General features: G+C 49.5%; 1 protein-coding gene and 1 long non-coding RNA gene across 2 annotated transcripts in view; one reads left to right on the top strand and one right to left on the bottom strand.

The window, feature by feature from the left end:
• The window catches only part of POU2AF3 (POU class 2 homeobox associating factor 3), a 52,875-nt gene extending 45,851 nt beyond the window's left edge, over positions 1-7,024 (bottom strand). The window contains exon 1 of the mRNA XM_069614314.1: positions 6,836-7,024. Within this exon, the coding sequence (XP_069470415.1) occupies positions 6,836-6,842 (7 nt within the window). The 5' untranslated portion in view covers positions 6,843-7,024. The remainder of the gene's footprint in view (positions 1-6,835) is intronic.
• Positions 1-13,959, top strand: part of LOC138487763 (uncharacterized) — a 167,493-nt gene that overhangs the window by 38,644 nt on the left and 114,890 nt on the right. The window lies entirely within an intron of this gene.

Here is a 13,959-nt window from a genome sequence, read left to right on the forward strand (position 1 = left end):
GTTATTGATATCTAGCGAGAGGAGATGGTGGTCCGACCAGACAAGAGGTAGAGGGTCCTTAAGAGTGATGTTGCAATTAAGGGCAGCTACCCAGTTGAGAATAATGTCCCCGGGAAAAGCCATTGGGGACATTATATATGATAGGTCATTTATAACGCGCTTAATACCCAGAGGTTTTTAAGTGTGGACCTGGGGATCGAACCTGTGCTGCTCCGTGTCGTTTTGCTTCTAAGGCGAGCATGTTACCACTGAGCTATCCTCCTGACAAATATGGCGACATTATATATGGGGACAGGTTGGGGACACGTCCCCTGCTCCCCTTATAAAAAGAAATCAGGGGCTGCGCGGGTGTCCCCCGCATGTTCAATATAATAATGTCTCCACAAAAAACACTAACGTTTCGTCAGGAAACATTTTTGCAGGGACATTGTTACATGGAACCCAACCAATTTGGTCAGGCATATGGATGGGTGCTGAGAGGAGTAGGGAGGCGTCTGTTCAGCATGCCCATATCGTAGGACTGCGCTGCATTCTGCAGTCAGAGGTGTTGAGGCATTGTATGGTGTAAGTATGCAGAGCATTATGCGAACAGCACAACTACATTTCTTTGTAGTCCTTGCTGTATATTGATGTGTGTGGATAGCCGTGCATGCGGCCAGCGGAGTGATGTATTATAAGCCAGTTGTTAGGGCGCACGCCCAAGGATTGGGTCGCCCAATACCATGGTAAAGATTGGTGCTATAAAAAAGAAGAGGGTGTTTTGACACGAGTGCATCTTGTAAACAGGCATCAGGGTTGTGGCCCCACACCACACCTAAAATGCTGTTTTTTTGGTTCAAGAGAGCTGCAAAGGCAGTGAGAGCTCCACTTTGCTGGCATAGATCACCCGCACCTATTAAGTGGGAGGATGGGAGCAGGTTGTCGGCTACTGTTGTACGTTGATGTCAGAACAGCTCTAGTGCCACATTTGATCAGCTTTTATAATTGTCATGGAATATTAGTCTCCCTGGAACTGTAGGACGAACTGGACGAACATGTTCACAAGGTACCCGAATGATCAGTAGTGAAGGCAGCTTTTGGTGCCATGGGTGATGGATAATAGGGTGCCAGCGGGAGGGTGGGGTGCACACTGGGCACCAGTGCGGAGTCAGGGGGACGGCCGCTCCCTCTCCCACACCCTGGCAACACCACTACTAACGATTGGTTTTATGGACCCGTCACCCAAATATTTGGTGACTGTAAAAATGCATGTGTCACAATCGGGCCATCAAGCCAGGCCCTAGAAAGGCTGTGGCCATGCTATAGGGCTCTGTAGGGGACAGAGGAGCCCTGGCCTCCACTGGAAGGTCCTCCGTTTGCACCCCTCGTGACCTCAAGCTCCCCAAGATGAACCCCTTGATAAGTTCAAGATTTTTGCCGAACACCAATTCACCCAAAATTAAGTTGATTGGGCAAATGCCGGGACCTGTTGTGCCAGACTTAATAATAAGGGCATTTAGGGGAGAAATAAAATGCAACCCATTTATGTCAGTAAGTCACGTTGGTGACTTATTTAATGCAATATTGGGATCTTTGTAGCCAAGTGCCCTCCATGTTTCACCATCATTTCTCTTCTCCATATCACGCCTTGAAACTGCCTAGAGGTGGTACTAAGCACTGTGCAAGAAACCATCATACAGATAGATAGATTATGTTCAGTTTAAGAAGAAGCCTGGGACATTTTCTGCCAAACTGAACTCGCTAATCAAAAAAAATCCCATTACCACAATCCGGCACATTCATAATTTCTCAAGAGACTCGCCAAAGCAGCTATTCGATTCCGTAACTCACCCAAACTCAGGGGTGGATTGGCTATAGGGAACTCTGGAGATTTCCCAGTGGGCCTCTGCATCCTGGGCCTCTTTTCTGTGGTATTTCCACATTTTCTCATAGGAAAAGCATGGGCTTGCTGAAAATGTGTCATGTGGGGTCACTTTGAAAATTATTTCCAGGGCCTCTTTTGGTCCCCAGTAATTATTTCCAGGGCCTCTTTTGGTCCCCAGTAATTATTTCCAGGGCCTCTTTTGGTCACCAGTAATTATTTTCAGGGCCTCTTTTAGTTTCCAGTCCACTCCTGCCTTCAACTAACTCTGTGGTAAATGGACAACCTGTCCTATTTCAGTGTCTACTGTCCCTCACTAAAATCCAAATGTAAAAATCCCACCCCCCAAATTTAAAGATCCTGCTCTCTGTGGAAGTCTGATCCAAGAGGACGTGCCTCGAATAACCTGCACAGCCGAACTTGCTCAACCCACCTAGCCCGAACCTTGAAGGACGCTCGGGGAAGTTCAGGCCGTCGAATCGTTGGAAATTAGATTAATTCGGTGTTTACCCAAATCAGTTCACCAAGGCTTACTCGTGAGGGACTATAATTCAGCAAGGAGGCCTTGGGCCGATCATTATCAGGAGATAGTTGACGCTATACCCGATTAGGGAACCTGATCCGGAAAAGTGGGGCATATAATGATGGGTTTGGCCACTTAGTAAGGCTATGGTGGCATTGCCCCCACCCTTCCCTGGGCATTCTTATTTTTCTTAATATCTTCTCACCGGGGCCAAATGGAGTTTCAACTCTCGGAAGGTGTGCAGACGTTTTAACCCCTTACCCTATCCCGCCTGCTGGAATGTCTTTCTTAACGTTTACACACAACCACTTTCCTGCGTGGGCCTTCTGTAAAGCACTGCACAGTTTTCATATGTTTTGGCATGCCAGCTCAGTGGCAGGTCAGTTACCACCAGTTAAGGCCTTTCTGCCCAGTAGCAGGTCAGTTACCGCCAGGGCCTGATTCACAGAATGTTTTCCTATGGGATTCCACTATTATAAAAACGCTCCTGTGAATCAGGCCCTCGATGTAGTGATATTTAGGCACTGTGTGAGAGCAATCCCTGTTTACACACCACTGCCATGGAGCACAGCAGACAGAACACACACATATGTTAACGCCCGACTATGGTGCATGCAAAAAGAGTGGCAAGCACGTGATTTAATACCTCTATATGTGTATGTATAAGCCTAGCACGTGGCTCGCCCTCCTGTGTTGAAACTTTGAAGTGCAGGAAAGGTTGGGCAGAGCATAGATGCAATTTTAAATCTAGGACTACAAGTTCCAGAATGCAAAACAAACAGCAGACTAGAGTACTAATTCGCGCGTGGAATTCGGTATCTTGGCATGTAGGGGTGGGGGGCATGCTTGGCGCTGCTGCTTCTGAGCGAGTAATCGGGCGAGAGAGAGTCTAAGGAGAAGAGCCACTCCTACCTCCCTCCCTCTACCCCAGCCATGGGAGAATGCCACCCCACTGGTCACTGCATGATACAATGGGCCTCACTGCTCCAGCTGCTCGCAGCTGGCGCGCTGTACTGTAGTACATCAACCAATAACAGCCGCCCCCCCATTCCTAAATGAATTATCCCTCTATATAATCATTGTAAACGACGTTGCCAGCATCCACACCTGAACTGTAATTGCCAGACACCATCAACGCATGACTCGGTGCTTTCATTTCAAGGCACACCTGTCATTTTTTTTGTTTTTTGTTACTGACATTGTGTTTTCTTTGTTATTAAAAAAAACTAACAAAAAGTGATGGTAAGTCGAGTAAAAGAAGTTGGGGAGGGGGTGTAGTTTGCTGTGAACTGTAGTCGAGATGCAAAGGGAACCAATGTAGGCACGGCAGAACAAAATAACGGGGGGCCGAGGTGTCTATGCTGCGCATTATGGGGCGCCCTTCACGTCATTGCTAGCTGACTTGGACTGCTTTTTACACCTGCTTTTCCATACAAAGCAAAACCTCGATATTTTAGAACACCCCCTTGTGTGTAAGAAGCTGTATGCAGTTACCACCAGTGCGGGCTCTCTACGAAAGACAATGGCCTCGGGTCACACCTGCAGACAGGTACGCAGGGGCTAATTGGGGTGACACTGCGCACAGCGAGAAAGGGAAATTAGAAGGAAAGCAGGCCTCGGTTACGGGCCTGTCGACAAAGTGGAGGTGGACAGCATCATTTAATGCGGAGAATGGAGCCTAGAAGCACTCTGGCACCTTCGGGGCGCTCGGTTTACAAACAAAATATAAAAAAGTGCAAATTCAAATGACTATACGCAGAAAGCACCCTATGGCAGTCACGCACACACGGCATACCACCAAGTGCCAAGTGGCTTTTAATTTGGCTGTTGGCGCTATAAGGCTGTTTTTGATAGCACTAAAAAAAAAATCACCCGTCTTCAGTGCCCTATAAAACATACAGGAACGGGGAGAAAGTCTGCATTCCCCATCCAATGGGCAAAGAAGACATTTCTGCCTGATTTACAGACCCGCTCTATAAAGTGGCTATAAACCCACATCTGATAAGGATGCCGGCTGGATCCAGAACAGGGCGCCTCTCCCTACCGTGCACCCAAAATCAGTATAGCAATCACGCCTGCAAAGGCTCGTTTAGGTGAAATGTTCCCCTATGGAAAATACAGTTGGTGCCAGAAGAACACTGGGGGGGTGTGCGGGGGGCGGGGGAGTCTGGGAACTCTATGCATGTGAAGACTGTGTGTGTTGCAAATGTCAAAACGCACCCCATACTCCTCTCCTGGATTCTTGCATTCACTTTTAAATCTAAACGCCATTAAAAGGTGCCCCCCCTAAAAAACACCTCCTCAAAGACCTGCCGAGAGAGGCGAGCTCCGCTACCTGCACGGTAGTACCGGCAGGCACGGCCGTAAGGAACCCCCGTCTCTTTTACGACAGGAGACCTGTTCTTCCGTGATGAACGTTTTTGAAAGTCTCTGTTTTGGTCGCTATGGGGAGCTTTGTGTTTTCCTTTTGGAAAATGTTTTTTTTTTTTTAAGCGGTTTAGCAGAGGGAGATGCGCCCGCAGGGCAGCCGGTCGCAAGCGGTGGGAGTTAGAGAGAGCCCCGGCTGGCGTTTCACGAACCCAGGCTGCTGCAAGGTAAGGCGGCCAGGTGTGGGAGGCGTGCAGGGCTGGCCGAGGGTTCAGGGCTCGGGGGAGACGGGCTTCCTGATCCGGGCAGCTCTCAAAATAAGTGGATCTGAACACCGCCACGCAGGGGTGCACGAGCGTGCGCTCCCGTGAACAGTTTGGGAAGCTTTGGAAAGTTTGGAAAAGGTCAAGAACGAGAATGCATGTGTCTCTGAGCGAGCTAGTCGAGACGGTGTTATTGCTGGGTAAAAGGAGGGGATGGCGAGCCCTGTTCCAAGCGGAACACCCGAAAGGTACATGCGAAAGGTTCGGGTGAATATTTAAAAAGCTAGGACAAGAAAATACACGAAAAGGAATCGTGGTGAGTTTAGGAGAAAAAACGAAACGAGTTTGTCCCGGACTTTGAGAGTTCTCTAAGGTCCCGGGGTGAAGGTAAAGAGGGGGTGCTTTGTGCATGTTATATGCAGTGGTAAAAAGCCCATCAATCCGTGACCCCCTTAAAACAGCGCCAAATGTATGAGTTCAATGGTTGGAGACGCAGTTTTATTCATACTGGTGGGATGAGGAGGTTGGATGTTGCTCATTAAACGGAACAAAACGTGCATGTCTTAAAAGTTTCAGAGAATGGTGTCAAACGGGCTTCGTCCCTTTCAGGCAGGGGTGGTGGCGGCCAATGATTCCAGAACAACGTTGCAAAGGGTTTTAACTGTGGAAAAGCCTGCCATGTGGGCAGTTAAAGAATGGCAGGTTTTGCCCGATCTACGGCACCCCTTACGTGTCCGCCACAGCCCCGGTTCAAAGGGGGCAGCCAGCTACGTTCACAGCCCCCCAAACTCCCCATCCACCAACTTTACGCACACCGCAGCCTTCCCTGGCGATCCTGCCGACCCAGCCGGCAGGGACCCCGGCAGAGACTCCCTGTCAAATACCGCTGTTGTCTCGTAGCAGCGACGCCGCTGGTCGCCGGCGGTAACGCACCCCCGCCCCGGCTCGCACAGGAACAAGGGGCGGTAAAGAGCGCAGGTTCTCAGTGGAAATCACCCCGGTGCCCTGGAGAGGAACCCCCGAACCCCCTGACACGAGCCTGGCCCCAGATCCCCCTTCTATGCCACGCGGGGCACCATGCCCTGTCCCTCGCGCCCGCCGCTCCCCATCCAAGCGCCAAAACACTTTAAAGCAAACGCGGCGCTTCAAACGGTGCATAACTTTCAGCAACGCCCCGTTTTAACGGTCAGATGAAAACCTGCAAAAAACACCCTGTCGTGGTCCGACTTTGCATTCGATGATTCTTTAAAAAAATATACCCCAATCATTTCTCTATCAGTTGAATTAATCTGCATATATTGCCCCTGCCCGCCCTGCATATAACACCTACCCTCCACCCACCTGCCCATTCGCATGTCCGTTGCATCACACAAAAAACACCTCTAAATTTCAATTATGCAGATTTTTCTAACAGGCACAAAAACGATATTTCTCCCTTTTTTAGTCCGCCCCGGAATCATCGTTTTAAATCATTTTACGTTCGTTTTAAAAGGGGACCCAGTCGAAGCTCTCGTATTGGCGCTATTCAAATAAAAGAATGCGCATTAAACTGTCCGGAAAATGTGCATTGCGCTTAAAAGACGCCTGCGCTGCTCAGTAAACGGGGCGCTGCGCCCCGTCCGCCGGACCCGGCGGTGTTCGGGGCCGCCGGGGAAGCAGTTTCCATTGCCATTTGCAGGCTGTGCCTGTGCGCGAAGTTAGGCTCCGCATCCCTCACGTCTCTCCCATTGCAAAGCGCCAGGATGCGGCGGCTCGGGGCGTTAAGGCGCCCGAGCCAGAGAAAAGATTAAAATAAAACAAATATAAGCAGAAAGCACTTACCAGACATTTTGGAAAGGGGGGGAAACACGAAATAAGTTGTCAAGTTTCTTCCACTTCTGTGGTGCTGCACAGGGCTTCTCCCACCTGGGTTGCAATTCTGGAGACAATAGTATATATATATTTTAAAATTCGTAGTCAAACCAAAGTGTTTCTTCCCAATTCCGTCTGTAGGCAAGCACTATATTTCAATTATACCCACCGATATAAGTTTGAGATTTTCTCCCCCTTGCCAACTATTTAAAACCCTTAGAATCCCTTGATTTGACAATCAACTATTGCGCGATAGTTTTGATTTGAATATTCAAAGGCTTAACAAAAAGGGAGAACTTTTTTCGAAACACAGCTTGCCCCAGTGTAGCTGAGGGTCTCGGGCAATAGGATTTGGCGACAGCGCCCACCCAGGACCCTGCCCCGGCTGTATTTTTCACATTTTACCCCCTTTTCTCCAAACCGGCCACATGCTGCCAAAAGATGCCTGGAGTTTTGCTGCCAGAGAGGCAGCATGCGTCCCAGCATCCTGAAACTTGGCAGAGCGATGCCTGGGGAGATTCTGCAAATGGGGGCGTCCAGTTTGGGGGGTATTTTAATTGTTTTGGGGTCATTTTTTGCGTTTTTTGAAGCGGCTCTGTCATTTTGGAGGCGTGGCATGGGGTGCCCCCCCTTTTTGGGCACCTGGGTGCCAAAAAAGGGCACTTGGCAGGTGCATCTTTATCTGCTCTAACAGTCTGCACCCCATGTTGGGCCACACGGGGGGTTATTTGCCCGCTTTGAGGTTTTTTCGCTGTGGTTATTCATGTCTCCTGGGAATATAACGGTTTTTGAATGCTCTATAAAGCAGCCTTCTCCCCAGGCCTGCACAGCTGAGCGGTGCTACCAGCATCCGTGGGTGAGTCACAAAAGCTGCTCTTTTATCAACACTTTAATTTGTGTCCAATTTCTTTGATCTGGTGAATAACCAGACCCCCGGCCCCCTCGTGTTGCAGAGGTAGGCCCTGCTGCCCGAGAGAGCTTTTTTTGCGCACTTTTTGCGCACGGTGTCCTGATCGGTTCACGGTGAACCGATCAGGGCACCGTGCGCAAAAAGGAAGCCTTCGTTCAGGGGGGTAAAAGTTGGCACCTATACGCCTGCAATCCCCCTCTCCCCCCGTGCTCCCCTGCACCCCAACAGCCTGTTTGGTGCAGGGATCGGGGTGACGCGTTCACCCCGATCCCTGCACCAAACGAGCTGTTAGGCTGCAGGGGAGCACCGAGGGAGGTGCAGGGGTATAGGTGCCAAGTTTCACCCCTGAACGAAGCCTTCCTTTCTGAGCGGGCCTAGACTCGATCCATGCAGCAGCAGGCGGCAGCCGGAACGCCGGCCTAGTTTCCAGCGCCTGCCTTCACACGGCCTGTGCTCTGCCGGGACATTCCTGCTCTCACACATGCACACGGGAGAAGGCCACTGCTGCACCTGAGATGCAACTGCTTACACTCCCGTGTGTGTCTGTAGTTGTGTGTGTGTGTGTGTTTGGATGTACACATTTTTTGCAATGTGTACACTAATGTTCTCTCACACACATTAAATAATGTTATGCACGCGCATGCATAGGACGGCTGGAAATAGTGTACCGCTGCACTCACATAGGTACACACGTGTTTGAGTCTGTGGCACGTGCATAACATTACGATTCGTGTGTGTGGTGTGTGGATGCACACTGCCTGAATGTGTGTGGGGGCAAGGGGGCTCCCTTTTCCAAGGGTCCCGTGCCGCCCCCAGGAAAGGCGTGCGCTAGATTTGACTGCGAAGCCCACTGCCCGCTTGTGCGGTGCTTGTGTTGAGGAGGTTGTAGTGGGTGACCGGTGCTTCGATTCAATGTTCACTGGGTGTTACATCTTCATTATAAAAGGCGTTTAGTTATGGCTGGAGGGGAGCAGGGTGGGGGTTCAGGCTCACCTCCCCGGGTGCGCTGTCTCTATGGGATGCAGTACTTCTGTTGTAATGGCTGCGGACACTGAAATAACATGTGAGTGCAAGGTGTCCGCTATAGTGAGGGTGCTGAGCTGCTATTATGTGGCCATTACTCTCTCACACATTGACGGTGCTTAGTCTCTGCTATTATGAGGGCACTGCACCTCCGCTATGATGGGGGCATTACTCCGTCTCACATTGACGTTGCTTAGTCTCTGCTGTTATGAGGGCACTGCACCTCCGCTATTAGGTGGGCATTACTCTATCTCACATTGACGGTGCTTAGTCTCTGCTGTTATGAGGGCACTGCATCTCTTCTATTATGGGGGCATTACTCCCTCTCGCATTGACGGTGCTTAGTCTCTGCTGTTATTAGGGCAGTGCACCTCTGCTATGATGGGGGCATTACTCCGTCTCACATTGACGGTGCTTAGTCTCTTCTATTATGAGGGCACTGCATCTCTGCTACTATGGGGGCCTTACTCCCTGTCACATTGACGGTGCTTAGTCTCTGCTGTTATGAGGGCACTGCATCTCCGCTATTATGGGGGCATTACTCCCTCTCACATTGACAGTGCTTAGTCTCTGCTGTTATTAGGGCACTGCACCTCTGCTATGATGGGGGCATTACTCCGTCTCACATTGACGGTGCTTAGTCTCTGCTATTATGAGGGCACTGCATCTCTGCTATTATGGGGGCATTACTCCCTCTCACATTGACAGTGCTTAGTCTCTGCTGTTATGAGGGCACTGCACCTTTGCTATGATGGGGGCATACTCCCTCTCACATTGACGGTGCTTAGTCTGTGCTATTATGAGGGCACTGCATCTCTGCTATTATGGGGGCATTACTCCCTCTCACATTGACAGTACTTAGTCTCTGCTATTATGAGGGCACTGCATCTCTGCTATTATGGGGGCATTACTCCCTCTCACATTGACAGTGCTTAGTCTCTGCTGTTATGAGGGCACTACACCTCTGCTATGATGGGGGCATTACTCCCTCTCACATTGATGGTGCTTAGTCTCTGCTATTATGAGGGCACTGCATCTCTGCTATTATTGGAGCATTACTCCCTCTCACATTGACGGTGCTTAGTCTCTGCTGTTATGAGGGCACTGCACCTCTGCTATCATGGGCTCATTACTCTCCTTTCACATTCACGGTGCCTAGTCTCTGCTATAATGAGGGCACTGCAATTATTTTATTATGTGGGCATTACTCCCTCTCACATTGACGGTGCTTAGTCTCTGCTGTTATGAGGGCACTGCACCTCTGCTGTGATGGGGACATTACTCCCTCTCAGATTTACGGTGCTTAGTCTCTGCTATTTTGAGGGCACTGCATCTCTGCTATTATGGGGGCATTACTCCCTCTCACATTGACGGTGCTTAGTCTCTGCTGTTATGAGGGCACTGCACCTCTGCTATTATGTGGGCATTACTCCCTCTCACATTGACGGTGCTTAGTCTCTGCTGTTATGAAGGCACTGCACCTCTGCTATGATGGGGGCATTACTCCCTCTCACATTGACGGTGCTTAGTCTCTGCTGTTATGGGGGCACTGCACCTCTGCTATGATGGGGGCATTACTCCCTCTCACATTGACGGTGCTTAGTCTCTGCTATTATGAGGGCACTGCATCTCTGCTATTATGTGGGCATTACTCCCTCTCACATTGACGGTGCTTAGTCTCTGCTATTATGAGGGTGCTGCATCTCTGCTATTATGGGGGCATTACTCCCTCTCACATTGACAGTGCTTAGTCTCTGCTGTTATGAGGGCACTGCGCCTCTGCTATGATGGGGGCAAGGCTCTCTCTTATAGTGAGAGTACAGAGTCCTTGCTATAATGAGGGTGCCAAGTCTCTGCTATTATGAGGGCACTGCATCTCTGCTGTTATGGGGGCATGACTCCCTCTTACAGTGAGGGTGCTTAGTCTCTGCTATTATTAGGGCACTGCACCTTTGCTATTATGGGTGCATGACTCCCTCTTATAGTGAGGGTGCTGAGTTTATGCTATTATGAGGGCACTGCATCTCTGCTATTATGGGGCCATGACTCACTCTTATAGTGAACGTGCAGAGTCTCTGCTATAATGGGTGATGAGGCTCTACTATTATGTGGGCATGGCTCTCTTACAGTGAAAGTGCAGAGTCTCTGCTATTATGAGGGTGCTGCATCTCTGCTGTTATGACGGCATGACTCCTTCTTACAGTTAGAGTGCACACTCTGCTATAATGGAGGTGCTAAGTCTGCTATAGTGAGGGTGCTGAGTCTACACTATTAAGAGGGCACTGCATCTCTGCTATTATGGGGGCATTACTACCTCTTATGGTGAGGGTGCTGAGTTTCTCCTATTATGAATGCACTGCACCTCTGCTATTATGGGGGCCTGGCTCCCTCTTACAGTGAGGGTGCTTATTTTCTGCTATTATGAGGGCACAGCACCTCTGCTATTATGGGGGCATGACTCCCTCTTACAGTGAGAGTGCAGCATCTCTGCTAATATTAGGGCACTGCACTTCTGCTATTATGATGGCCTGACTCCCTCTTACAGCGAAGGTGCTGAGATTCTGCTATTATGAGGGCACTGCATCTCTGCTATTATGGGGACATGACTTCCTCTTATAGTGAGGGTACTGAGTTTCTGCTATTATGAGGGCACTGCACCTCTGTATTATGGGGGAATGACTCCCTCTTACAATGAGGGTGCTTAGTTTCTGCTATTGTGGGGGCACTGGGCCTCTGCTATTATGGGGGCATGGTTCCCTCTTACAGTTAGAGTGCAGACTCTGATATACTGAGGGTTCTGAGTCTCTGCTATAGTGAGGGTACTAAGTCTCTGCTATAGTGAGGGTGCAGCGTCGCTGCAATTATGAGGGCACTGCACCTCTGCTATTATGAGGGCCTGACTCCCTCTTACAGTAAGAGTGCTGAGTTTCTGCTATTATGAGGGCACTGCATCTCTGCTATTATGTGGACATGACTCCCTCTTATAGTGAGAGTGCAGAGTTTCTGCAATAATGGGGGCGCTGAGTCTCTGCTTTTATTTAGGCATGCCTCTCTTACAGTGAAAGAGCAGAGTCTCTGCTATTATGAGGGTGCTTCATCTCTGCTGCTATGAAGGCATAACCCCTTCTTACAGTTAGAGTGCACACTGTGCTATAATGGAGGTGCTGAGTCGCTGCTATAGTGAGGGTGCCGAGTCTATACTATTATGAGGGCGCTGCATCTCTGCTATTATGGGGACATGAATCCCTCTTATAGTGAGGGTGCTGAGTTTCTGCTATTATGAAGGCACTGCATCTCTGCTATTATGGGATATAGCTCCCTCCTACAGTGAGGGTGCTTGGTGTCTGCTATTATGAGGGCACTGCACATCTGCTATTATGGGGGCATGGCTCCCTCTTACAGTGAGAGTGCATAGTGTCGGCTAAAATGGGGGTGCTAAGTCTCTGCTATAGTGTGGGTGCTGAGTCTCTGTATTATGTAGGCACTGTATCTCTGCTATTGTGGGGCATGACTCCTCTTACAATGAGAGTGCAGAGTCTCTTCTACAATGGGGGTGCTGAGTCTCTACTATAGTGAAGGTGCAGAGTCTCTGCTATTATGAGGGCACTGTATCTCTGCTATTATGGGGCATGACTCCCTCTTACAGTGAGAGCGGAAAGTTTCTGCTGTAGTGAGGGTGCTGAGTCTCTGCTATAGCGGGGTATCTGACTCCCTCTTATGAGAGTGCAGAGTCTCTGCTATTATGAGGGTACTGCTGCATCTCTGCTATTATGAGGGCCATGACTCCCTCTCATATCAAGACCGCAGAGTATCTGCTATTATGAGGGCACCTCATCTCTGCTAATATGAGGGTCTGTCTCCATCTAGGAAAACTTAGTGCCAATTTTCGTCTATAATGTGAGTGCCTTACTGTGTCTCTGCTATGTTGAGGGCGCCGAGTCTCTGCAATAGTGAGTCTACTGAGACTCTGCTATTATGAGGGTGGTGTGTGTCTTCTATGGTACGAGCACCTTCCGAGTCTCTGTTATAGTGAGGGCGCTGAGAGTGCCTGCTGTTATGTGGGTGCTGACCCTAATTTGACCCTAAGACGGAGTGAATGTGCTGAGTCTCGGCTATAGTGAGGGTGATGACTGTCATCTATTGTGAGGGAATCTTCCGAGTCTCTGTTATAGTGAGGGCGCTGAGATTGTCTGCTGTTATGAGGGTGCTGACCCTAATTTGACCCTAAGACAGAGTGAATGTGCTGAGTCGCGGCTATAGTGAGGGTGATGACTGTCATCTATGGTGAGGGAATCTTCTGAGTCGCTGTTATAGTGAGGGCGCTGAGATTGTCTGCTGTTACGAGGGTGCTGACCCTAATTTGACAATAAAACAGAGTAAATGTGCTGAGTCTCGGCTATAGTGAGGGTGATGACTGTCATCTATGGTGAGGGCATCTTCTGAGTCTCTGTTATAGTGGGGGCGCTGAGATTGTCTGCTGTTACGAGGGTGCTGACCCTAATTTGACCCTAAAACAGAGTGAATGTGCTGAGTATCGGCTATAGTGAGGGTGATGACTGTCATCTATGGTGAGGGAATCTTCTGAGTCGCTGTTATAGTGAGGGCGCTGAGATTGTCTGCTGTTACAAGGGTGCTGACCCTAATTTGACCCTAAAACAGAGTGAATGTGCTGAGTCTCGGCTATAGTGAGGGTGATGACTGTCATATATGGTGAGGGCATCTTCTGAGTCTCTGTTATAGTGAGGGCGCTGAGATTGTCTGCTGTTATGAGGGTGCTGACCCTAATTTGACCCTAAGACAGAGTGAATGTGCTGAGTCGCGGCTATAGTGAGGGTGATGACTGTCATCTATGTTGTGGGAATCTTCTGAGTCGCTGTTATAGTGAGGGCGCTGAGATTGTCTGCTGTTACGAGGGTGCTGACCCTAATTTGACAATAAAACAGAGTAAATGTGCTGAGTCTCGGCTATAGTGAGGGTGATGACTGTCATCTATGGTGAGGGCATCTTCTGAGTCTCTGTTATAGTGGGGCGCTGTGATTGTCTGCTGTTATGAGGGTGCTTACCCTAATTTGACCCTAAAACAAAGTGAATGTGCTGAGTATCGGCTATAGTGAGGGTGATGACTGTCATCTATGGTGAGGGAATCTTCTGAGTCGCTGTT

This window comes from Ambystoma mexicanum, chromosome 9 (assembly GCF_040938575.1).
Source record: "Ambystoma mexicanum isolate Mex_15411 chromosome 9, UKY_AmexF1_1, whole genome shotgun sequence".
NCBI classification, from domain to species: Eukaryota; Metazoa; Chordata; class Amphibia; order Caudata; family Ambystomatidae; genus Ambystoma; species Ambystoma mexicanum.